General features: G+C 46.7%; 1 protein-coding gene across 1 annotated transcript in view; it reads right to left on the minus strand.

The window, feature by feature from the left end:
• Nucleotides 1-27,349, minus strand: part of LOC147885037 (ABC transporter C family member 2-like) — a 106,552-nt gene that overhangs the window by 19,965 nt on the left and 59,238 nt on the right. Inside the window, exons 6-16 of the mRNA XM_087397122.1 lie at nt 13,659-13,739; nt 13,479-13,503; nt 13,327-13,383; nt 12,926-12,991; nt 12,619-12,693; nt 12,421-12,528; nt 1,587-1,721; nt 1,327-1,433; nt 1,114-1,207; nt 688-855; nt 124-264 (exon numbers count right to left, since the gene is read on the minus strand). Coding sequence (XP_087253248.1) covers nt 124-264; nt 688-855; nt 1,114-1,207; nt 1,327-1,433; nt 1,587-1,721; nt 12,421-12,528; nt 12,619-12,693; nt 12,926-12,991; nt 13,327-13,383; nt 13,479-13,503; nt 13,659-13,739 — 1,057 coding nt within the window. The remainder of the gene's footprint in view (nt 1-123; nt 265-687; nt 856-1,113; nt 1,208-1,326; nt 1,434-1,586; nt 1,722-12,420; nt 12,529-12,618; nt 12,694-12,925; nt 12,992-13,326; nt 13,384-13,478; nt 13,504-13,658; nt 13,740-27,349) is intronic.

Raw genomic sequence — 27,349 nt, forward strand, 5'->3', positions numbered from 1 at the left:
CAAGTGTGATATGGAAAACTTCACTAACATGCCTCTGAATCTCTCCACCCTTATATCGCTTGGGATTCCTTCAAAAACGTGAACTTTTCATTACATCACCATTCAAGGGCCAGAGTGCCAAACCTTTTGATCCCAAGAAAAAGTTCCATCTTTGATTGATATCACAGGAAGCCCGGGGATAATAGGTGGATTAGGTCCAAGTGCATGCTCGTCAGCAAGCAGCAGGTCTTGCAAGCGTTTCAGAGAAACATTTGCATTTACAACCTGCAAATTTGTGCAAGGAGATATTGTAACAAGTTTGCGCAATGATCTTCTAGCTTTTTCAAACAAATATTCACATTTACATCCTGCAAAAAATAACTCTCCACACGGTTATCCTCGAGTCTAGTCACTAAGCATCATAGCACAGTCAACAACATATAACCCAGCACACATATTGATTGAGTCTCACAAACAAAGCCATCCCTTTTTTTTTTGTCTCTTCATGAGTGCAATGGAAATCGTACAACCCCAAAGGAAGGGTTTCCACATCATCCTTTAGGAGCCAGGTAAAGGAAAAAAGAAACCAGTCATTTTTTATTCTTCTATATCACTCTAGTATTTATACACACATTGCAAACTTTTTCTTTTACCACCAAAGTATAACAGCAGAAATGAACAACTCCATGTTTGTCTACAGGTTCCTACCTGTGTTATCAAGTTTGGAAGCATATACAGGGGAAATCTGAGCACAGAAAACAAAGAAAGGGCTGTGAAAGCCTTTGCAGCTGTAAGGTTTCCCTCAAGAAGAGTGTAGACCCCAAAGGCAATGACGGTTACCAGGACAGGCACACTGTTCAATAAGAAGCTGTTAATCTGCAAAACAACAGAGACGCTTAATGCAGATACATCCAAGAACATGCTAAATGCTGTATTCTTGTTACCTTTTTTCCCTTTCTATGCTAGAAACTTGATTTCTATACTTAATTTCATTATAAAGATCGCCCTTCCCTAATACACAATCACTATCCAATACAATAAAATAGGAAAAGAAAGATTCCCAAGTCTTTAATTATGATATGTTTCAGCATTATTATTTTTTAAAATGCTATTGCCACTAAAGATTGTGCATACTGCTGCTAGCAGTTGTGCTTTCCTGAACCAGCCAAGCTCATCTGTCCGAATATCCAAAACCTTTGACTGAAAACTGTTCTCCCAAGCATAACATCTGCAAGTTCAAAACATTTTTGTCATCCCATACACAATGAATACTATGAAACAGCTTCCATCACAAATTAAAGATCAATACTATCAACTTGATCTTAAGAGAGGGGAAAGCAGCCTCACTTTACAATGTCCATGGCACCAAGTATTTCATACATCAGACCAATGCGCTTGTCTGTCCTTTGCAAACCTTCCCTGGTGAGTTTTTGCATCTTGCTTATAATAAATGTCTACAGCGAATAAAAGTAAGAATTAGATAGGAGTTTAGAAGTTTGGGAATCACAAAAATTCCAGTCTCCCTCTGAAAACCCCAATGCCATTACTTCAGAGGTACTTCTAACATTACTGGTCTCATCATAACTCAGTGAAACAATGGTATTTACCTGTGCAGGAAACAACAATACCAGCACTGAGGCCCCAATAAGAGAAGCGACACCAAGTTGAAAATATAACAGACAGATGGCAGCTATTATGCGAACTGGAGCAGACCACAGGTTATGTAATTGTTGTAAAATTTGCTGCAGCAAAGAACCAGCACAAAGCAAAAAATGATTTTGTCATCCTTTTTTTAAAACTTCAACAAGAAATATTAAAATCAAGTCTAACCCCCAAACATATCCCGCCCCCCCCCCCCCCCCCAAAACAAAAAAAAAGAGTAGCTAGAAGCACAAATTTTGCCTGACTACACATTGAAGTAAACCCAAGACAAATCACAAACTGTCTTTGCTAAAACACCAATCACAAACTAAAACCAAGACAAATCCCAACTTTATTATTTAGAAAACACTCTGAGAAAATCTTTGCTAAATCACAAATCACAAACTAAAACCAAGATCCTTAGCTCTCAGGCTGAGCTTTATGGGTTGAGATTGCCCTTGAGACAGGAGCAGGAGCTTTTTGACTTTGAGTTGGCTGATGACACTACTATTTTTATTGAGGCCTCTTCGCAGTCACTTGATTCTTTCCGGACAGCCTTGGATATTTTTTGCTCAGCTGTAGGGGCACACATTAATTGGCATAAATCCTTTGGCTTTTGGATCAGTGATGAGGACACTCCAGGCTGGGGAGTTGACTTTGGCTTTTCTTGGATTCAGAGGGGTGTTCCTGTCAGATATTTGGGATGCCAGGTAGGATTGGGCATCTCTCCAACATAGCAATTTGCCCCAGTACTAGAAAGTATAAGGAAAAAGCTCCTTTTTTGGAGCTCAGCCAAACTCGACCTTGCCTCTAGAGTTGTGGTAGTGAACCAGGTTCTCTTGGCCACCGCCTGGTTTGTGTGTTCTTGTTGGTGCCGGTCTAGGGATTGGCATCACTCAGCTCATTAGACCAGTCAGGAATTTTTTATGGAGTGGACTTGAAGGCACGGCAAATGTTGCAGCGAGGGTGGCCTGGGAGACCATTATTCTCCCTACTTGGGAAGGGGGCCTTAATATCATTGACCCGGACTTGCAGTGCAGGGCATTGCTTTGTAAGGTGGTCGTGAGGGGACTCATGCCTGGGCAGGAACCTTGGAAGGATTTCTTTTTCGGACGCATTCAGGCTTGCACACCTACCTTAGGAGATGATTGGGTGGACAGCCCTCGCTGGATTTTTACTTCTGCCTCTCTCACGTCTCCTGCCTCTTCTCTCATGACTGCCATCCTCAAAGCTTGGGGGAGCTTCAGGAACACTCTTTGAAGGGTTCCGCCCTCTACCCTTGAAGAGATTGATAGGCAGCCAATCATTTGGAACGATAGTATACTTGATGAGCATGGCAGACCTCTGGGCACTTCCCATTATATGCAGTGGTTTGGATGGGAGAGAGGCCCCGCCTACACAGTAGGCACTTGGAAGGCTTTTATCAGGCTACCTGAGGATCAGAGGCTACAGTCCGTGAGTCACCTCAGAAGGATAGCACGCAAGATTTAGTAGATAGATGCAGCCATCCCAGTGATTGGACAGTTGAGATGCCTATTACTTCCACCACTTGGATGGGAGCTTTTTCGAGGACAACAGTTCCTCTACAAGTGATCGCTCTTCGAGGTCTCAGGGAAGATGCTCTGGTCTTTGACGTTGGGGATGGAGGTATACTCTCTAGATCCACGGATGATATTCTTCTAGAGGTTGCCTTTCAGCCTGTCAGGATTGCTAGTTTTGTGGACCATGGAGTGGGCTTGCAGTGGTACTTAGACCCCGACCCTCTACTCTTGGCCCTAGGATCCTGGAGGTTGTGGTTATATGGAGGTGCACCTATCAGGTGCTTGTAGTGGGACCTAGGAAAGTGGGAGTGGATAGATCATGGGCACCGAGAGAGGGGGATTCCCTTCTTTCGTTTCACGGTTGGTAATGCCAGGAGATTTCAGCTGAGTAGTAGAGGTTGGATTCCCTCCAAAGCCCCCCATTGGGATAGCTTCTTCATCACCGCAGATTTGCGTAGGAATTTCTGGAGGAGGCTCTAGAAATCCCTCAGAAATAGAAAGATCACTCTTTTCTTTTGGCTTTCTATTCATGGAGGGATTGCGGTGAACCTGTGGAGATCACGATTTGGGGCTGATCCCACTTGCCCTCGCTGTCATTCTGAAGAGGAGTCAGTGCGACATTGCCTTTAGGACTGCAATCAAGCGAGAATTGTTTGGAAAGGAGTTGCTCGGATACTCAACATTTTTCATACTTTCCCTTTCTTCATGACTTGGGGCTCGGTCGCATGGTTATCCCTTACTGGGCCCCAGGTGTTTTATGAGGGTGAGCCTTCTTCTTGGACACTCACGATCCGCCAACAGGTGATAGAGCCTTGCTCTCTTCAGGATGTACCACATATTCCTTGCAGAGCTTCACATGTTTCAGTGGACACCTCTTGGGAGATTTTGGCTAGCATTTCCTCTTGGCACATTTGGAGAGTCATATGCATAGAGGCCTTGGATGACACCCAAATACACCCATGACAGGTGTTCACGGGTATTTGGAGTGACACGATTGACACTTTGATAGCCATATGGGCTAGCATGCAAGGCCCTTCACAGGCAGCCTCTTCTAGGAGGACTGTATTTCTTCGAGTTTGGAGGGGTTCTCCCTTTTTCTCGGAGGTTGCTACTGGATTGAGATGGCACTATCAGCCCCAATCCTTTCTTTTTGGCTCTTGAGCTTTTCATGCATTGCATGGTGTATCCTGTATTCCCGTATGGAGCTTGCTCTAACGGTTTTCTTTAATACTTAATAGAAGTCTCTTTTTCGCCCCAAAAAAAAAAACTAAAACCAAGACAAATCCCAACTTTATTATTTAGAAAACACTCTGAGAAAATCAAATTCATGGTAACTACATACCACACTGCAATGAACTGCACCACAATGTCATCATGTTTTTAGGAAACTGTTTGGGAGAACAGCATGATCAGGTTTCACTTTCTTCCAGGAGCATAGAGATGCTTGTTTTTTAAAAAGAGAAAATTGTAGACCCAGATTTACCCCAAGCAAGTACTTAATAACACCGACAAATCTCTAATTGTATTAAACCTCTGAAGTGAGGATATTTTAGAGGGCAACATGCCACTCATCTCATGCCCCAAAGAGCCATCACAAGCTAGAAATTCAGTAGGGAATTGCACTTACATAAGATGAAGCTTACCACCATAGGCCACCTTCTAGGGTGACCCACCTAGATTGATCTATTCTGCTCGACACAACTCTCCCGCTCGACGTGCTGCTCCCAGCTCCCCTGCCTTCCCTCTTGTGTTCTTCTGCCTCCTCCCCCGTTCCCTCCTGCGCCTTCCATCTCCCTCCCCGTCTGCTCAAAACGTGAGCATCTTTCTCATGGGTTGTAAGCTGTCTGCTCAGCCTGCCAGCCTTTCCCTTCTCCCACATTTCTTCTCCATCCGCTATGCCATCGACCTCCTGCTTGCAACTATGCCCAGTCCCCAGCCATCGTTGCAACCTGTGGAGCAGCTCATTCGGTTTGCCCCCTCAACGGGCTGTGTTTAATTGCCCACGAACAGCAAGCAACGTGAGTTTTGCAGCACCAGTTGCTCTCCCAATAGGCTGTGTCGCAGCACACCTCTTTTCACATGGCGCCTCTAGGAAGATCCCAATGGTCACCTTGGGCTGGGTGCTGGGTCGGCTTGTGGACGCCGCCATCGGCTCTTGTACCACCTGTATGGTGGAGGGGCAATGGAGCTCTATTTTTATCTTCTTCCCTCCATCCTTTGCCCCCCCCCCTCCTTTTCCTCTACCTTCCATCCTTTCCCTTCATACACGCCTCCCTTCCCTTCTCCTATTCCTTCTCCCCCCTCCTTTCCCTTTATTCTTTCCTCCACTTCCTCCCACCTTTCTTTCTTCCACTCCCTCCCTTCTCTCCTGCTTTACCTTCCTCTTTTCCCATCTCTGTTCCCTCCATTCCCTTTCTTCTCACCTACCCTATTTAATCTCTACATTGACAAGCTCGAGACAGTGATGCGGACACGGGGAGCGGATATTGCTGTATGCAGATGACGTGGCACTTTTGTCTTCCTCAGCAGAGGGGCTCTAGAGACACCTTGATGCACTACAATTTTTTTGTCAGTCTCATAATTTGAAGGTCAACCTTGGTAAAACCAAGATTATGATCTTCAATACATCTCGAGCCGTGATGCACCAGGAGTAGTTCATGTTTGAGGGGTCACCTGTTAAGATAGTTTCGTCATACACGTATCGTGGGGTTGTCTTCTCGGGACCCATCTTCACTATGAGACCCGCGATGCAGGCCCGCATGGGCAGGGGATATGCTTCATTGGCCAGACTAGAGAGGCAGTGCTTTCTCTCGCACTTTCAAGATCCACGGACCAAGCCGCTTTTTGACTCCTTGGTCCGCCCAACGGGGATGTATGCTCAGTGTTTGAGCAGCCTACTTGGCACTTACAGTTGCAGAATTAAAGAAGAAAGAAAGCATTTGCAGTTATTCTTTGGGTTGGCATGTGCAGATTTGCAGTCAGCTTTGGAGCAGCCAGCTCATTACTGTTGAAAATGGGGAGAGGGTGAGAGACACTCATCACATGATTGGAGACAAAAGCTGAGGCACAATAGCTGATGTTGATTGTTGGGTGAATCGTAGCAAGTACATGGCCTCATTTATAGGCTGGGCAAGCCTTATCTTCCCACATTGATACCTCATAGATGAGGTCACACACAAGAGAATCTAGATCCTATAATCTAGGGGAGGAATCACACCTACCACATGAGGTGGCACAAGTGGCCTCAAGACTCTTCACACTCACTCAACTGTAGGACATGGCCTAGGACTCTAGGACCACACACACTAGGACCACACACACTAGGACTCCGATTCCAACAAACCCCCCTTCCGAGCTAGGGTGAGAGACTATGACATCATCCAGACTGTGCATCCCAGGCAATCTCAGAGGCTAACAGCTGAGCATAATTCAGAGGTTGAACCAAGCATTCTCATGGCTTAGGTGTCAACGTGATCAGAGAATCAAATCTGAGCATGGATGCATGACCAACTCATAGGTCTAGGGAGTACACCAACATCCTGGAACTCGGCCAGGCCTGATAAAGGAAAGACATAACAACCCCCCTGTCTCCTAACTGGGTACATGGAAATAAGTGGAGCCTTTTATAGGACAAGGCTCATAAAAATGACAAATTATTACATCATTTTAGGGGGACTACCCAAGGCAGAGTACCTAACACACATGACTCTAGAAAGCCCACTCTTCATCTATCACCTCATGGAGGGATAGTAGCAGTGCAGGCTTGTTCCTCAGGTCCAGAAGGTGTAGCTTCATCGTCTTCGTCCTCGCTCTGCTCCGCAACCAGATTGGCATGCTCTTTGGCTTGTACCTTTGCCATTTTCTTGAAGCAACGATCCTCTAGATGGCCAAGTTTCTGACAGTAATTACATTTAAGAGGTTTTCCGTTCTTCTTGGGCTTATTCTTGAGAAAGAATGCTTTGCCAGATTCGAAGGAAGATTCTGCTTTCTCTGTAAGCCTACGGTCCTCATCAATGAGATGAGCTACCATATCCTTAAAGCTCATATTGCGGTTGACTCTTAGGACAGCAAGGATCTCATTGTACTTAGAAATGTCTTCAATACTAGAGAGAAGTACAGCAACTTGATCATCATCTTCAACAATGGCTCGGATGGCAGATAATTGTTGGAGAATTGACCCAAGATTGCTCAAGTGTTCATTGAGGGTTTCAGTTTCCTTCATCTTGAGCTTGAAGAGTTTTTGTTTGAGAAATACTTTGGAATTATTGATCTTATTTCCAAACAAATTCTCTAACTTTTCCCAAACGTCATTCGCTGTCTTATCAAAATCCACATGGTGGATAAGGTTGTCAGCTAAAGCTAGGCCAATGATAGCCATTGCTTTATCATTTTGGTTCTCCCACCAATTGATTCTAGCATCATCACCTTGGGGTTTTGGCTCCTTGCCATTGGTGATATTCCATATGCCTTCTCGCATAAGAAGCCGGAGTTTTGTCTGCCAAGTTGGAAAATTGCTCCCTGAGAATTTCTCGATGAACGAGGAGTTTTTTATGCTATCCATTGGTGGGAAGGTCTTAGCTGTTATTACAGCCAGTGTCTAAATCCCTTACAATGTTTACTCAAATTTCAAAAAAGGCCCAAATTTTACATGGTAGAAGCTTCAATTATGCCAAAGGAAGACACAGAACAGAAAAGCCCTAAATTTTAGGGTTAGGGTTGCTGCAAAATTAGGGTTTGCAAAAAATTGGGGCTTTTCAAAATTTCCTAGAGCATAGTGTTCTAGCAATACTAGGGAAGCTTCAGACGATAAAAGCCCCAACAAGTTCATCCAAAATGGGGCAAAAATCTTCAAAATCGCAATTTAGGGTTTTGGGCTCAGAAAGGGGCTAGAAAAGTGTGAGCATGAGAGTAGGCAGAATATAGCGCATATTTCAAGGCCGACTGTACGGACAGTAGGCCTGTTTGTACAGCGCAACAGTCCGTACGGCTGTACGGTCTGTTTGCTGGTCAATGGAGAGGCATAGGTCCGGGCTGATACGGGCTCTTGTACACTGATGCTGAGGCTAAAGAGTAGTCGATGATGAGGCTTGGGTAGGAGCTCATGTGGAGAGGCGAACGAAGAAGATCAACAGCGTAGCTCCAAATAGAAAAAGAGGAACATCATTAGATCAGAATCTAGACTCCAGCTTGCAAAATAGGTAATCACGAACTAGGTAGTTTACAGAGGAAAGCGTGGGAAGAATGCAAACGCAGAGCAGCCACGTGGAAAACCTTTGCCTACCTCGCGACCTGTACTCAGGAGATCAGCCCAAGAGATACGCGATGAATAGCTGCAGATAAGCGATGCAACTTCAAAGGATATGTCAGGTAGGAACTAGAGATAAAGGGGCGCAACATCCAGCGTGAGTATCAATAGCACATGTTGATATAGATCAGCTCCTTCATGCAGCAGTTGTGATAGTATGGCCCATCAGTACGAACGGCAGGCAAGCATCAGAGGCTATATGGCACGCGTAGGAGCAACAAATCAGGCCTGTTGTGCGAGCAGATGACGTGCAAAAAGAGAAGGAAGGTGGTGAGAAGAATGAGGAGGAAATGGCGGGCAGAATGGCGCAGCATAAGGGAAGATAGCGGGCAGAAAGAGGAGAGAGTCAGGAAAGAACATGGCTGGCTCTTTCTTTAGTTCATGTCATCACGCCATCCTCTTTGTGTATGGCGCAGGTCTCAGACAGCAGCTCCACGAGTATGATGAGCAGGTCTCCATAGGAGAGGCTCGGGAAGGAGGAGTAGGAAACGAGGCTCTGATACCATTTGTTGAAAATGGGGAGAGGGTGAGAGACACTCATCACATGATTGGAGACAAAAGCTAAGGCACAATAGCTGATGTTGATTGTTGGGTGAATCGTAGCAAGTACATGGCCTCATTTATAGGCTGGGCAAGCCTTATCTTCCCACACTGATACCTCATAGATGAGGTCACACACAAGAGAATCTAGATCCTATAATCTAGGGGAGGAATCACACCTACCACATGAGGTGGCACAAGTGGCCTCAAGACTCTTCACACTCACTCAACTATAGGACATGGCCTAGGACTCTAGGACCACACACACTAGGACCACACACACTAGGACTCCGATTCCAACAATTACATTGTAGCCTTGAGACTTTGACATTTCCAAGGCACTCTTTTTCTTTGGGGATTTTCATTTGCAAAGGCTCACCATCAATCTCTTCGAATGCTTGCCCATGAAGAAAAGCTTGATGGTACCAACTATCCTTTGTGGTCGTACCCGCTGCGCCGCCTGTTACTATCCCAAAATGTTTACAAAATATTTAGGGTATTGTCAATGATTCACAAGACCTGTCTCTTTACCACAAGCACCTGCTGCCACCGTAGCCACTACCACTTTTGGTTCATCTTCCACTACTCCCACAGTGTCTGCCACAGACCCTCCAACACATGAACACATTCGTTGGGATCAGAGAGATGCATGGGTACATGCAGCGATTGCTATGAATAGCAAGAGGGAGGTTATACCTCGCATTCGGTTTTGCAACACAGCAAGGGATGCATGGGATACTTTGGCCAATCTCTATCAGATTCGCAATGAGGCCCGGGTTCCCTATCTATGCCTATCTCACAAAGATTAAGAATTTTAGAGAGCAGCTCATTAATGTTGATGAGATTGTCCCAGATTCACAGGTAGTGTCTACGGCACTTGATGGGCTCCCCGACTCTTCCCAGGGACTTGCTACGACATTGCAACTAATGGCCATGGGTAACGCCAACCACTACAGCTTTAATCACCTTGTTGCCCTACACTGCAGGGGAAGCAAAGTCGTCAAAACAGGGCTGCTTCTATTCAATGCAGATCAGGCCTTCGCCACCGATCACCGAAGCAAAGGCAAAGGGGGAGAAAATTACAGCAAGCCCAAACCTTTATTTGGTACCTCATCATCTTCTTCTCCTGCTGGTGGGAAGAAGAAGAAGCGCTAGGAAGCCTAGCCATGAGATCTATGAATGTCGCAAGCGCATTGCTTTGGAGAAGAGGTTTTGCAGTTGCAATGCTCATGCTCCCCATGATCATCCTCATGAGGCAGCAAACTTGGCTCAAGATGAGTGGGCATTTGTTGTGACCTGCCACTACAATCCGGAGCTGCATACTTCAGCTTTGTCTATTTCAGATTCGGAGTCAGCCTGGTATTTTGACAGCAGTGCTTCTAAGCACATTACTTTTGCAACTCTTTGACAAAAGTCGCCTGAAATGTGCCTTTCGAAAGCTGATCTGCAGGCTGTTTGGGCTCTGAAATAGCTGCTGTGCAGCTTAGAAGTGCTGCAGCAGTAGATCAGCGGCTGAAATCAGCTCTAGAAGCAGTCACACAGCAGGATAGCGTAGACAGCTCCAAAATAGGTGGCACAGTAGTATAGCAGCTTTAGGCAGCTCCAAATAGCTCCAAAACAGGTTGCAATGCAGGAAAACACCTCCAAACAGCTGCATAACAGGTCGCAGCTGAACGAATTGCGTTGCAGATGGTGGCTGGTCCTGGACAGGTCACCTGAAGCAACTTTGCTCACTTTGCTGCAATGGAAGGCTTCCAAAATGGCTGGAAACGGATAGGGCAGGGTTGGAACTCTGCTCTGATACCATTGAAGGGTTGTGAAGAAGCAATGGAGCAGCAAAACGAAGCTAGAGAGCTGAAAAACGAGCTGTGTTCTTGCAGCAGCACTCAAGTGCACGAGGAAGAACCAAGTGAAATTGAGTTATAAGGTCGACTTTATCCAAATGGACTCATAGTCCACACTAGCACACTAGCTAGCCTACAAGGCCATACCAGATGCTAAAACATATAAATTTGACATATTTAGGGCTTCCAAATAGTATAGGGTTAAACTGCCGGAACTCTCTCAAGAGGGGATGTCTTGGGCGAGGCTTCGGCCCTAAGAATCGAGAGAAAAGAGGGGCCCCCTTGATGAAAGGGCAGGCTAGAGCTGAGACGAGGAAGCTGAGCTCTCGCCACAGTGAGCAGATGGCCTAAGCAAGGGTGGAGGGTGGGCATTGTGAGGCGAAAGAGAGATGAGGGGATGGGGGTGGAAGTCAGAGCTGCAAGGCGGGGGGGGGGGGGGGGGGGGGGGGGGGGCGGGGGGTGCTGGAGGGTGGGTGGAGAGAGTGCTCAGCGGCTCCATTGAAGGGAGCGGAGGGGGAGGGAGGAGGGCGGTGGGAGAAGAAGAGAGAGGCGGGGCGGCTAGGGGTGGGGCTGGAGAGGGGAGGGGGTTTTAAGGCAACTTGCTAGGGGCTCAACCCTATGGGGTAGGCTTCAAGTATCTTGAATGTAAATAGGACCCCGTTTACTGAAGCATTATTCGAACAAAAATCACCCGAGGGACACCTACTGGGCCCTTTGTGCTGTGCAAAATGAGATACATGTCTGACCCTTCATTAGAAATAATCTAATGAAAAACTATAAGCATTACCTCTTCCTTATTCTATCAAGCACATTCAACCTGCATCGAATTCAGCTTCAGGAAAACAATCCACTTCCTTTTGAGGAGCCTGAATTATTGACCCCATGCAGAGCCTTTCTGAGGTCATCAGTCCATATCTCAAGGTTGTAGTGTTGTCAAATAGACTAGCCAAGGGAAAGTGATTGCACATCTTCGAAGCATGATGAGTCAATGGCTGACATTCCCCTAGAACAGCTCGATTGAAAGAATATTTCTCCCTTCTTGACCATCAATTGGCTCTTCCAAGCCAGCGTCTAGACTCAGCAAGCTTGTCAAGGCTCCAAATGTCCACCACAAATCAAAGGAGCAACCCAATGTATTTGAGAAACTTAAGCCAACATTGAGATAAATGATGTCAACAACGTTGACAATGCCTTTACTGCCCGAGCAAAGCGCATGGGCAAGGGAAAGCAAGATGTTACTCACAAGACGGACAGTCACACAGTGAATCTTTTAAGTCTTCCATTAAGAAGAACATCAAGTGCTTCTATTGCAAAAAGATGGAGCACTATGCCAAGCAGTGCACTAAGAAGGAAAATGACAAGAACAGTAAAGATGAGCCCATAGAGGAGATCAAAGGGAGATACTTTCTGCTGCAACCAGACGAAACATATATCATATTCTGAAAATCCTGCATTGTCCTTGTTTGTTTGTCCTATGAACTTCCTTTTCCTGGTATTCTTCAGAGAAATAGATTTTTGGCTATCCTTCAAAATAGAGGAGCTTCAACATTGATCAATTCCTGTAGCATACCTGAAGAGCTTCCACATCTGTTGTTATAAGATTGGTAATCCGTCCTGATGCAAAGCGTTTCTTTCCTTCATGGGTCAGCCGCAGGGTCTTACGAAATACAGCAGCAATCTGAACCACCCACCACTCTTTGTAAGCTATGCATCTCCATTCAGCATGTTTGCAATTATTTTTGTGCAAGGAACAAGAGTAAAACTTAACCATTTCAGATCGAATGCGGAACCCAACACGCATAACATTTTGGAAATATTGTGCTTCACACAAAACACCGCCAGTCTGCCCACAATACAAGGGGGAAACCTTTTTATCAGAAAAGCTTGAAGTCATTTTTTGCACAAAACCAAAGCCCGCAGACATTCATGACCATGCTTCAAAAATCAATTGATAATGTATCAGTAAAAGTTTTAAGAATTTTGAGAACAAGCCACTGATTAACTGCTTCAAAAATCATTGACAATGAAAGCAAACAATGGATTAAGAGATCCATTATAAATTTAAATTCACATACCACACCAAGAAATATTGATGCTCCATAAATATACCCAATCCATGCCGGATCTTCGCTTTGCATCGACTGTTCAAAAAAGGATTTTTTAGATAACAGAAGTATTGAATCAAAACTGAATTGACAGTGCATTATGTACAACCCAAGGATATATTAATTGCTTAACCAAATAAAAATTTGGCGCTTCCTGCAAATAAAACAGCTTTACATTTCTTACATTGCAACCTTACCTTGAGACTTCCCTTTTCATTTAAAAATATAATTTAACAGTGATGGTCATAATACTGACGTGTATCATCCTCATCTAAAGTTCATTCATCTTTTTTGCCATTCCATTTCATACAATGCTAAAAGATACCTTCAAGTCTTCGTGCGGTGACACTGAACCATAAAGTAAAACTGACCTGCAAAAGGAGATTTAAAAAAACTGGCCCAACAAATTGGGAAGCATCATTGCCTATCTGCATATCATACGTAAGTCAATTAGAGAGAATGCAGGATTCAGACTGATATATCCATGCAAAATGCCTGGAAACTAAGAAATGGAAGCTCTCACCTTAAAAATCCCACCCAGCCAAAACCTGTAACCAAAAACGCACTATCATTACGGCTCAAGGTTCTCTTGATATAGAGACATAGAAAAATCGTATACCAAGGCTCCAATGGCACCATGAACCTGACTTCATAACAACAAATTTTGTGTGGTTCTGTGTGCAGACTATATCTTTTCTCTTACCTGGCTCCGTTACTCCTGTGTATGGCTCTCAATAGCCAAGGTTTCGGTTTGATACGCTCTCTCTCCCAACACATCTGGAAACTGTGCATTGCAGGTTATTGACAATGACCTCCATATTATTCTTTTTGAAAGAAAAACTCATTTACCACTATTGCAGGAAAGAAACATCAGTCAGCCCATAGGTATAGACAAGTTAAGAGTGGTCTAGCAATTTCAATTTCATAAAGTGTATTCAAAGACGATCAGCTTGAAAAAGCACATCCACATGCACATGCTCACTGAATATGACAGACTTAGCTTAGACATCATCATACCAAAATTTGACAGCTCGAGATCAACAAGGCTGCCTCCCACTAACCGGTAACACATGAACTCCCTCCGCTCCTCCACACCTTTTCGAAACCCCACAAGAACATGGAAAACAGTCCCTCACCAGCCGCCATGCCTTTCATGGCTACTCCTGTTCACTTCCACTACAGGTGATATCAAACACACAAAGCTACCCAATCGCCAAGCCAAATATAATGAGGGGCTATGCACCTGATAAACTATGGCATCTCATAGTGAGAGAGGGTGTCTATGTGGGTGTGCTCGCCCTGGAGAGGATAGTTAGGTAGGCCCGGATAGGCTAGGTAGGTTAGGCAGGGGTTAGGGCTAGGTTGGGTGCCCAAACTATGCCCCAACCAGGGCAGGTCAACCAACCTGCTTGGTCAGGTCAACCCGACCCAAACAGGGTCGGGTCAGCCGACCTGGCTGGTCGGTTTAATGGGCAGCTAACCATGCTGGTTGGGGGCCTATAAAGGCTCCCCTCCACTCTCCACTCACTGTCTTACACATGGCCATCTTTGGAGCATTCTCTTCCTCACTTTGACGAGCCCCTTGGCTGTGGATTGTATCCTTGGATCTGGATTGTATCCCAGGTCAGACGCCACCTAATATAACCTCTATGCCCAAACCCACTGTGTCAATTGTTCACTGCACAGAATGTACGCGCTGCCCTTCTCCGGCTTCATAACCAGAGATCACCAGATCATGAGGGACTATGCACTGAGCACTGAGCACACGAGCAAGAGCTCTTGACTCTGGTCCTAGCGCAATTGTTCAACCATGCCGTATGCCATGGCTTCCCGCCTACTTGGAGCACTACCACCATAAAACTGATACACAAGGCAGGCAATCCCATGGACACTGGGAGCTACCGCACTCTTATGATTGGCCACCTTGGACCACATCTTCACCTTGAGGGCTATCATTGAGGAGGCGAAGTCGAGGCGCCGGAAAGTTTACACTTGCTTTGTAGACTTTCGGAAGGCCTTCGGCACTGTCCCACACTCCTGCCTGATCATGAGGTTATAGGAGTTGCAGCTCCCAGAGGTCATGATTTGGGACTAAAGAGGAAGTGCTTCCAAGCACACTTCCAAGACCCCCCAACAAAGGGTTGGCTTTTGGACACCGTGGTGAGGCCGACTACCATGTATGCAACACTTTCTGGGGGAGTGACATTTCAGCGACAGTGGAAGAGATTTGAGAGGCTACAGTGACTATGGGATCTAGGATGATCCAGAGTAAGCCCTCGATCCCCCCATCAGATCATATACGTAGAGTTCGCCATGACCCCTCTCCAGGTTGATGCCATCTTTCAGACAATGACATTCCTCCACAGAGTTTCGGCCTTACTCCAATGGAGATTACCGAGGCTAGCACTAGAGTCATCGCAGAGAGCAGTGTTGCTACACCATGGTATGCATGGGTGTCCACATTGTTTGATAGCCACAACATTCAGATGGACAGACTTCCCCCCTTTCAGTACAACATGGCTGCACTGCCCGAGCTGATCCCACAAGATCAGATCAACCGTCATATGGTTGGACCTTCTCCAGCTTCATATGTCCTGGGCTTGGGGGGGAGACAAGGAGTTCCCTACCAAGATCCAGTTCTACCATGACCACTTCTTGAGGGTATCGGAGTTCGGTCTCGTCATCAAACCTCAATATCTCGAGGATAGAAGAGTCTCAAATGCACTAAGGATTGCCATCGGACAGTTGCAAATTTTGTCACATCAGCTGAGGATTGAGGCACGAAGAGCTGCAGGCAAACCCAAAGAGTAGAGGATCCACAGACTATGCACGATGGGGGAGGTTGAGACAAAGGAGCATTTTCTATGTGTCTGTCCAATCTATTATGAGATCCGAGGACAGTATCACTGCCTCTTTCAGAAGGGGCTTGGCTTTGGTCTACATACACGACTAATCCATTTTCCTAACCAGGTTTGTGTTGGGCTCTATTGTTTTGAGACGTGACGATACAGAGATACACCGATACAATAGACCAGAAAGCAGCAAGGGGTGATGCCACAGGTCACCGAGATCGACCAAGCACAGGCACGCATCAGAGACTTCTATGCATCTGATTCAGCTCCAAGGGAGGCTGAGAAGGAAGAGCTAGATGAGATGAGGACATCATGGATTAGCAATGAGAGCCACCGTCACAATGCTGCCAGACGATGGCCCACATTTTACATGTGGCATAGAGAGTGACCAAAGCACACACGATCGAGGTATCAGCCCTCCTCAGAGGAGACCGCCAGAGACGAGGCATCACCCTTGACATAGCCCATCGGATACAGAGATCGAGGAGACCATGCCCTCCGCCCCCCCAAGAGACAGCTTGACAGACACAGATATGAGCGCTCTTTACATCCCATCAGAGAGCCACCATGGTGCCTGGATACATGGGGCCTGGGTGTGCACTCGGAGCATTAGTTTCAAGCCTCTCCCTCCCTCCCTCCCCCCCTCCCTCCCTCCCTCTCTCTCTCTCTCTCCCCCCCTCCCTCCCTCCCTCCCTCCCTCTCCCTCTCCCTCTCTCTCTCCCTCTCCCTCTCCCTCTCCCTCTCCCTCTCCCTCTCCCTCTCCCTCTCCCTCTCCCTCTCTCTCGACTTCGGATACACCTACTGTGTGCGTCTTGGCATTGTTGCTACGAAGTAAAAAACTCTCTCTCTCTCTCTCTCTCTCTCTCTCTCTCTCTCTCTCCCTCCCTCCCTCCCTCCTCAACCTCACTCACCCGCTCAGCCTCCCCGCCTCTCTTAGCACCGCCCGTACAACACTGCCACCCGTACAACAGGTCGCTCGACAACACCATACAGCAGGTCACCGTACATAGCTCGTCACCATCGTCCGTACCACCTAGCCCGTACACTAGTCGTCGGCCTCCCTACAGCTTGTTACCCCCGGCTGAGCTGAGCCCATGGCTCAGCCTGGGGGATTAGCTTCAGTGAAGGGCTTGGAGAATCTGCAAGGCCACCATGGATTTCCCGAAGGTAAAGACTTTCGCCACGACCCCCGTAAGTAAGCCCTCTTACTCCAACATTGCAGCTCCTGCAGACGTTAATATGACCTTGAGGAGGCAGGTATGCTACGGGTTTCGGCTGACAGACGAGGTCCACTCATCCTATGGGCAGGCCCTATTAGACCTGGGCAGAATACATGATCTCATTATCTATAATGGTCTTGACAGATGGCCCGCTTCAGGTGGTTTCACATGCTTTCCACATGGGGGGGGCTCCAGTGTTGTTGATTACATCATGGGATCCCCTGTCTTCACATCTCGCATTACTGACTTCACTGTAGCACCTCTCCCCCCAGGGGCTGATCACACATACCTTTTCTTTCGCATCTCCACTTCCCTTCGCACATCACCTTCCACCCCACTCAGTGCTTACTCCACCTACCACAATATACGCTTTGATCGGGATCACTCACCTTCTTACTCTGGCCGTCTGTACATACTTCTCGCTTATATTGACTTCATACCCTTTTTAGAGGATTGTGCTGCCCTTGTCACCCGCTCACTACACAAGGCTGCCATTCACGCCTTTCCCCACACCACCCGCTCCACCCGCCCACCACCCCCTGGAACCGTACCCTGTAATAGTTGGTACGATGATGAGTGTAAGGCCTTACGCCGTCAACTCAGATTCGAAACCAAAAACAGTCTTCCGAGCACACCAAATACGCTACGTGAATACCGTAGACTGGTACGAAGAAAGAAACTAGACTTTGTTCATCGAAACAAGGAGGAGCTATTGAACATTTTGTTTAGTAACAACTCTAAGGACTTCTGACGGAGATTTCTAGAAGGACGGTCCCCTCCGCCACTCACTGATACCCAGATCTGGTTTGATTATGCACGCACACTTTATGACATTCCAAATCAGCCAGTCCCTAGCCTCTCATTCACTAGAGGAGGGGTAAAGGATGCTGTAATGAAACTTCATAATGGCCGAGCGAAGGATCATGAGGACTCTATTGCCGACTTCATGCCTCCACTGCCTCATCCATCCTGATATCTTGCTGTTGCTGGGGATGATGATGATATTGATGCTGATGCTGAGATTGATATATAGTCGACCACCGACATGACTATGTTGTACTTAGGACTTAGTACTGCCATTCTGCATTTTTGGCATTTTGCATTTTGCATTGGTATGGACGCTCGTTTAGTAGCTCCACTACCACAGCTCGTTGTATCAGGATTTTCACAGTCTCATAGACCCATCGGTCTTCCGAAGACTTTAATAAACTTTCTTTCTTTCTTTCTTTCTCTCTCTCTCCATTGCTAAGCTCGAGACAATGATGCAAACACAGGGGGGGGATGGATGCTCTCTTGCTGGCACGCTGATCAGGGTATTATTGTACGCAGATGACATGGCAATTTTGTCTTCCTCAGCAGAGCGGCTCTAGTGACACCTTGACGCACTACAATTTTTCTGTTAGTCTCATAATTTGAAGGTCAACCTTGGTAAAACCAAGGTTATGATCTTCAATACATCTCGAGCCGTGATGCACCAGGAGTAGTTCACGTTTGAGGGGTTACCTGTTAAGATAGTTTCATCATACACGTATCGTGGGGTTGTCTTCTCCGGACCCATCTTCACTATGAGACCTGCGATGCAGGCCCACATGGGCAGGGGATGCGCTTCATTGGCCAAACTAGAGAGGCAGTGCTTTCTCTCGCACTTTCAGGATCCAAGGACAATGGGGCTGCTTTTTAACTCCTTGGTCCGCCCAACGGGGATGTATCGCAGCCCTTGCTAGGGGCCAAATTTGTCGCATATAGAGTGGGCTCGTGTGGAGCGGCTACAGGTTCTCATGCTATCGCGGATGATTCACGGTAAGCCATCCGTTCCTCACCAGATCATTCAGCTTGAGTTTCCATTACAGCTAGATGTGGCATTTCAAGTCATCACATATCTGTATCGAGTCAGGGAGTACGGGGATAACCCTTCTGGGCGCAGCTGACTATCAGCAAGAGGTGACCAGAGATGTCAGTATGCGCGCACAAAGAGATGGTTTGATCGACTGGGGCTTCACATGGATAGACTTCCTCCCTTCCAATACAGTATGGACACTCTGTTTTCTCCCCTTCTGTCACACGAGTCAACTAGGTCATCCATGTTGATCTCTTACAGCTACACACATTCCGGACCTGGCTGGGACCGAGCAATCTTCCAGTGAAGCTCAGCTTCTACAGGGATCACTGCTTGCATATCACAAAGGAGGGGTTTCATTGACCCACCAGGATACACGCAGATCCACTTACCCCACTCACTGAGGATCTCTATTGGGCAGATTCGGGTCTCTTCACATAGACTTTGTATCGAGAGCGATAGAGTAGAGGGCCTACCCAGGGAGAGACGCATGTCACCACAATGTAAATATCCTAAGTCAAAGTACAGTTGACCATTTATTTGATCATAATTAAAGAGTTTTATATGTGTTAATTATGGTCAAAGAGTTATTTTAATGGTCAAAGGATTGACTACGGTCAAAGATACTTGACTCTAGTCAAGTAAACCTGACTTCGGTCAAGGAGACTTGGTTTATTACCAAGAGGGTTAACTGCGGTTAACCAGAGAACTACAGAGCTGACTACGGTCAGAGAGTGTTGACTTCGGTCAACAAGACTTGGCATGTGCCAAGAGGGTTAACCCCGGTTAACCAAGATGTGCCAACTTCGGTTGGAGAGACTTGGCTATAATTAAGGCGCCTCGACCCTTGGTCAAAGCTCCTTAATTATAATCAAGAGTGTTGACTCCGGTCAACCAGAGAATAAATATTTTTTTTTTTTTAATATTTGTTTAGATGTGCACATGTGTTCAATGGGGACGCCCACCGTGACTAGAATTAGTCCACAGTGTGTTATTTGCATGCAAAGCGCTAACAATTAATGGGTGCCATGGTGGTGCGCTTTAATTAATTGTTGCAGGTACTAGGAAGAATTATTTTTTTCCTAAGCGCTACGGAAGCCTGACAAGCATCTAGAAGGCGGTTCGTGTGACCAAGTGCTTTGAAGACTCCAGAATGGCCCCTAGTGGCATGTAATAGGACTTAGTCTAGATTTTAGACAAGTGGCATGTTGCCAATTTGAAATGAGCTTGAAGCTCTTGTAATAAAGGGGATTTTTCACGTTTTGAAAGGGGAGAGTACCAGACAGCTCTACGCTGAACTTTTGTAACAGATTCTCTTCAAGTAATAAAATACCTTCGTGGGGTCCAGCCCGACATGTTGTCCTGGGCCCTATTGTCTTTGTAGAGAGAGGGAGAGGCATATGGACATAATGTGACATTGAGACGGAGGAGCTTCAGGTGTCATGTTTACTATGAGATCCGAGGACATTACTATTGCCTCTTCAGAGATAGCTATGGGGTTTTGTCCTGATTCCTCTCCTATCCACACCAAAGATGCTTGGCGGCTTTCATTCATGAGGTAGTCAGGCACTGCGAGAGGCTACTTCAATCACGGAGACAGGAGCAAAGATCCCTCTCAGAGCTCTATCACGGAGTTCTTCCAGCCAGATCACATAGACACCCACGATACGAGGCCTCGGCATGACCGTGACCTAGAGCCAATGACTCGATAGCTCAAACAAAGGGTTTGACGCACAGATTACACTTGGGGATATCCCCTCTCTGTTCAGAGTTGGAGCACGGCCGATAGGGGTTACTATAGCCCTTGTTAGGTGCAGAGCTATGACCAGGAGACGTCACAGGGCCACACCCATGAGCAGCCAACAGCACTCTATCGCCGATTTCATGCCTCCATTGCCTCATCCACCTTGATGTCCTGATGATGATGATGATGATGATGGCGACGACGACGACGATGATGATGAGATTGATATGTAGTCAACCACTGACATGACTGTGTTGTACTTAGTACTATCATTTTGAATTTTTTGCATTCTGCATTGGTGTGGATACTCGTTTAGTAGCTCCACCCTCACAACTCGTTTGCACCAGGATTTTCACAGTCTCATAGACCCATCGGTCTTCCGAAGACTTTAATAATCTCTCTCTCTCTCTCTCTCTCTCTCTCTCTCTCTCTCTCTCTCATAGTCTCATAGACCCATCGGCATTTGACACGGTTCTGAGAGTCCGCCTCATACGGCGCCTACAGGACTTGGGTTATGACCAAGAGATCATTTGGGCTGTCATGGCACTTTACGAGAGAGTTTCAGGCAGAGTTCGGGCAGGATCCCAGTGGACAGACGAGATCATGAGCACCATTGAGGTCAAACAAGGGTGTCCTTTGTCGCCTACCTTGTTTGGCCTCTACATTGACGAGCTTGAGATAGTGATGCAGACACAAGAGGGTGTAGGTTGCTCTCTTGCGGGCACGCTGATCCAGATATTGCTCTATGCAGATGACGTGGCTCTCTGTCTTCCTCAACAGAGGGGCTTCAAAGACACCTAGACGCACTACAGTCCTCTTGTGAGTCTCATGATTCATCTATTAAAATAGTTTCATCATACACTCATCTTGGGGTTATCTTCTCCGGACCCAGCTTCACTATGAGACCCACAATGCAGGCACGCTTGAGTAGAGGGTATGCTTCATTGGCCAAACTAGAGAGGCAGTGCTTCCGCTCACAATTTCAAGATCCACGCACCAAGGGGTTGCTTTTTGACTCCTTGGTTCACCCAGCGAGCCTGTATGGCAGACCTTGTTGGGGGCTAGACTTGTCGGATATAGTGTGGGCCCGTGTGGAGCGGCTACAGGTTCTCATGTTATCACGGATGATTCATGGTAAGTCATCCATTCATTACCAGATCATTCAGGCTGAGTTTGGGTCACCCCCTTTACAACTAGATGCTGCATTTCAAGTCATCACGTATCTATACCGAGTTAGGAAATATGGGGTTTATACCTCGAGGCATAGTAGGCTACCATGGATAGCTCTATCCTCTTCTATGGCACTTACAATAGGAGGAGACCAGAAGTGCCGGTATGCACGTACAGAGAGATGGTTTAAGCGACTGGGGCTCCACATGGATAGACTACCTCCCTTCCAGTATAGCATGGATGATCCATTTTCTCCCCTCCTATCACACGAGGTCAACCAGGTTATCCATGAGGATCTACTACAGCTACACACAGTTCGGACCTGGTTGGGACCGAGTGAACTCCCAGTGAAGCTTAGCTTCTACAGAGATCACTTCTTACATATCACAGCGGAGGGTTTCATTGACCCACCAGGATACACAGATTCACCTACCCCCCTCGCTGAGGATCTCTCTTGGGCAGTTCCGGGTCTCTTCACACAGACTTCGCATCAAGAGCGGTAGAGTAGAGCGACTACCCAAGGAGAGGCGCATATGCACACTGTGTGACATGCAGGAGGTTGAGACAGAGGAGCATTTCATCTTCAGGTGTCCTGTGTACTATGAGATCCGAGGGCGTTTCCACTGCCTCTTCAGGGATAGTTATGGGATTTTGGCCCATTTCCTCTCCTACCCAGACCAGCGGTGTTTGGCAGGTTTCATTCATGAGGCACTTAGACACCGCGAGAGGATACTCCGAGCACACAGACAGGAGCAGACTTCTTCCCCGGCTGATCCCTCTCAGAGCTCTATCACAGAGTTCTTTCAGCTAGATCACATGGACCCCCACGAGACAAGGCCTAGACATGACCGTGACCCAGAGCCTGTGACCCGACAACTCAGACAGAGGGTCGACACACAGATCACACTTGGGGACATCCCCTCCTTGTTTAGAGTCAGAGCCCGACCAATGGGGGCACAGTAGCCCTGGTCAGATGCGAGCTACGACCAGGAGACGTGCCAGGACCGCACCTCTGAGTGGCCGACAGCACTCTATTGCCGACTTCATGCCTCCAGTGCCTCATCCATCCTGATATCTTGCTATTGCCGATGATGATGATGATATTGATGACGATGCTGAGATTGATATATAGTCGACCATCGACATGACTATGTTGTACTTAGGACTTAGTACTGCCATTTTGCATTTTTGCATTTTGCATTGGTATGGATGCTCGTTTAGTAGCTCCACTACCACAGCTTGTTGTATCAGGATTTTCACAGTCTCATAGACCCATCGGTCTTCCGAAGACTTTAATAAACTTTCTTTCTTTCTCTTTCTCTCTCTCTCTCTCTCTCTCTCTCTCTCTCTCTCTCTCACACACACACACAAACACGTGCACCACTCTCACATGGTATGATTTGCCATCGGTGACGAGGGACCTAGAAAGGGCTGAGCTAAAGCAAATTCTGACGGCAATTGCGATGTAGATCTTAGGCTTGATGGGCTGATTGCCGATTTCCAAGATTCCAAAAGTTGTGCTGCAGCAGAGGGAGCCAGGGGCTGTTCGGAGGCAGTCTACACTTGGCGTGGACAGGCCACCAGTCTGAAGGCAGTCTGACGCCCTTCATTTGAGCTGAGGAGCGATTGGAGCAGCCTGTTTCAGAGCGATCTGCAGCAGTCCTCCTAGGCGCTCATAGGGGCAGTCTAATACGGTTCCATGAAGTGGATCAAGAAGGGTCTGCGCACTCTGCTCATGGCATCGTGAGGCCACAATTCGGGGCTGACTGCCCGTGGCAATCAGCAGCAGCAGTTCGGTGCAGTCTGCCCATGGAGAGGACAGCCCACATGGTCGGCCACTAGTCTGAGGGTAGAGACAATTGGCGGCCGTTTTGCAGTAGGCTGTTGGGGTTGTCGACAGCGAAGGGGGTTTGTGTTAAAGACATCAGAAGGGCAGTTTCCTTCAAACCTCCATCCCGGCATCTCTTCCTCTCTGCTTTGTGGACTGTTTTTGCCAAGATCAGCAGCAGGAGTACGAGGATAGGACTACTTTCATGGGACCCCCGTGTACGAGTAAAGAGGATAAGCTCAACCGCACGAACGATGCCCATTGGAACCTTAACATGAAAGATATGGTTCATCCATTAGGAATGGAAGCTTGAACTTCCCAAGAGCTCTATCAACTGGGATGCTGCCTGGGAAGATGATTTTCAAGAGGAGCTCAAAGACTGGGAGGATTAGGACTCAAAGGCACATTCAGCCTTGGTCAAGACAATCACAAAGGAGGTTTCTCCAGCAATCCAAACTCTGGACAGTGCATCTGAGGTATGGTCTAAGCGAAAGGATCTCTACACATGGGATTCGGTGATGCATACTGTCACTTTGCAAGGACAGCTGTACAATCTCAAGTTCCCGAAAGGTAGTACCGTGCAACCCTTCTTAATGCAGGCTGTCACGGGGGCGTGAAATTCTAAGTACTTTAATGTACTACAAGACCGTGACAACTTTGGTTTTAAAAGTCCAAGCATGGGCTTAATAATGTGTAATCAAGCGCGGCATGGTGCCTAGCACATAAGCGTAATTAATCCCTGGGCCCAAAGGCATTCCAAGGAATTAAAAGAGTGGTTGTTGGGAAATGGTGATGTGGCATTTTTAATGGGCCCCCTAGAGGGCCATGTACCTTCAATGGCCCCCCTAGAGTTCCAGGTGGCTCTAATGCCTTCTCTTTGCCATTCCTGGACCTTCTAAACTTCACATGTGTGGTTTTCTCTCTGATCTTCTCCCTTTGTTGAGATTTTGGACTGGTTTTTCAGCCTCCTTCAACTGAATTCCGTTTTTCTTCATAACTCCTCACCCGTTTGGATTCCTCGACTTCCGTTTGGCCCGATGGCTTCCCCTCTGCCTCCCCTTCGTAGTGATATGCTTTTCCCTCCGTGCGTTTGGTAGAACGGGCAGAGCTGAGCACTTCTTTTGCTGGTCGAATTTGCAAAAGTGGCTTTTTCTGGACCTTTTTGCTTCTACCGCCTCCTGGACCTCTCCTCTTGCAAAGCTACAGCTTTCTCTTGAATTTCGAGTGGTCCCACGCGCTAGTTGACTGGTTATTCTCAGTTTTGGAGGACTTTCCGGCGATGAAACTTCTCCAAAACCTTCTCAATGCATTCCTCTCTCAAGCATGCTTCTTTTGAGCCCAAGAACTCCCATTTCTTCACGACAGAAGTGCTTCTTTTCGCATTTTTCAGTGGAATGATTGCTGGTCGGCTCTTGTAAATGCTCTTTCTTCATGCCTTTGCACTCCTCTTTGGCTGAGAATGCAATTGGGCATTGGCTACTATGTCCTCTTGGCGATTGAGAACTTGGTTCGAGTTTTCAGGGCTTGGTGAGTTGTGATTTTGCTGCTGCAATTTCTTTTTGCCATAAGCTATTGGTTGGCCTCATGTGCCGCCTCTTTCTTGGCTCACAGGTGCCCAGGCAGTGCTACATGAGTCATTCTTTGGTTAGGTACTTTGTTGATTTTATTTTGGAGCTTTGAAAAGCTTTGTGAATGCCATCTGGAAACCACTCAAAGAGAGTGCAGCTGGGGTGCAGTGTGATTGCATCTGGACAGCCAATGGAATTGCACTTGGAAAAGAGAATGCCTTTGGATTGAGCCTATGGTTTAAGTGCACTTATGTGATGGTGTTCTATGCTTGAAAGCCTTGCGAAGGCTTAGTGAATTGGGGCTGCGTGCTCAATTGCAGGGAAGGTCTTCCAGATGCAACTTGTAATCATTTCACTGTGAAATATAAAGAAATACCAAAAGGGGCGGGGCCAATCGGGTGCACTTGTCTATGTTTGTTGAGTAGGGGCATTCTAGCCTCCATCCCTTTTTCAGTGGTTTTGTTATGAACAAATGGGTAAATGCCAAATGGTGATCATGCAATGGTTAATGGTTGTAATCATTTCACTGTGAAATATAAAGAAGTACCGAAAGGGGCGACACGGTGTTTGGGGCCAATCGGGTGCACTTGTCTATGTTTGTTGAGCAGGGGCATTCTAGCCTCCATCCCTTTTTCAGTGGTTTTGTTATGAACAAATGGGTAAATGCCAAATGGTGATCATGCAATGGTTAATGGTTGTGATATATGCTTTGTGAGCAGTAAATAAGTACTGAAGTGATTAAAGGTTTAGTTCCACTGCCCTCTGAGTGATTAGAGGCCGGTTTCATTGGTTCCATTGCCGGGACACCACACACTCTTTCTCAAGAGGTGGGCCTCGGTAGTTTGGTGGAAGGATATCTTTGCTGCACTTTTTAACAGCTGAATATTACAACCATAAACATGTTGAGTACCCATGAGCAAGAGAGCTCCACAACTCCTCAAAGGAGAAGGCACGAAAGCCTTAATGATCCAGCTAATGTACAGCTACAGGGAGCACAACAAATGCCTTTTGAGCAGGCCACACATGAAGCTACAACTGAGCTCAACGGTGATACTAGTTCTAGCAGTGAGTCAGATGATGCTACTATGTTGAATGCATAGCTTGCAAGTGCAGCGACTGCTTTGACTCAGCTGGCTGTCAGCTTCTCATGGCGGACCGCACACTCATGCATCAGTTTCCCATGAGGGACAGCCATCAAAAATGACTCAGAAAGTGACTTCCAAGAGAAAGGAATCACCCAAAAGAGCAGTTGAGAAAGAGGTACAAAAAGTACAGCCAGTGCAACAGTATGAGCAGCCAGCACAAGGCCTTGGTTTGGGTACTTCTACTCCTCAAAATAATAATGTGCAGTCCATAAATGTGGCTCAGCCACCTCAGCCATATTTGAGGCAGCAACCTGAATATTTTGGTACAGATTCTATCTTTGATGCTATGTTGATTTCACCGCCAATTGGGCATAGAAAGCAAGCCATGTATGACAATGTGGGAATGCAGCCAGGCATGCAAGCCATAGCATATGCTCCCGTGCCTAATGTTCAGCCAAGCATGGCTCTCCCTAGGGAAGGGAATGCTGCAAATATACAGCCATCTTTGGGACAGCCAATATCAAATGTATATAAAGAATTTAAGGATGGTGGTTCTCATGTCAAGTTTGATACATATAATGGAGTACAGGACAGGTACAAAGCCCTCACATTCCTTCAACAGTTTGATGCTGCATTTCTTGGGGGTTTGTTTACAGAAGCATCCAAGATGAGGAAGGTCGCCACATTTTTGAAAGGCAATGCACTTAAGTGGTACACCAACCTTATGCTTCATGGAGATGCACCTGCTACTTGGCTGGAATTTAAGCAAGTGTTCTCTTCTACTTGGCTTACTCCAACTTTTGAAGTTGAAGTACTTTCACACTCGCATGACTTGTCATACAAACTTTGCAAGAATCTTGATGATTACACCCAGAGGTTTTGGGATGTTTTGCTGCCATTGAGCTCTTACAGGCATGTTTCTTTGAAAGAGCAAATAGAGAGGTACTGTTGTGGATTGCCTAGTGAGCTACGTGATTATTGCATCAAAACCAAGGTGGGTTCTATGACTCAATTAATTGAGACTGCAAGGACAACATATGCATGGATGCAGGAGAAAAATTTGGGCTTTATGGACAGCAAGAAAGAAGAC

The sequence above is a fragment of the Dipteris shenzhenensis genome, chromosome 26 (assembly GCF_047967505.1).
Source record: "Dipteris shenzhenensis isolate YYH24624 ecotype China chromosome 26, Dip_SZ_1.0, whole genome shotgun sequence".
Taxonomy (NCBI): domain Eukaryota; kingdom Viridiplantae; phylum Streptophyta; class Polypodiopsida; order Gleicheniales; family Dipteridaceae; genus Dipteris; species Dipteris shenzhenensis.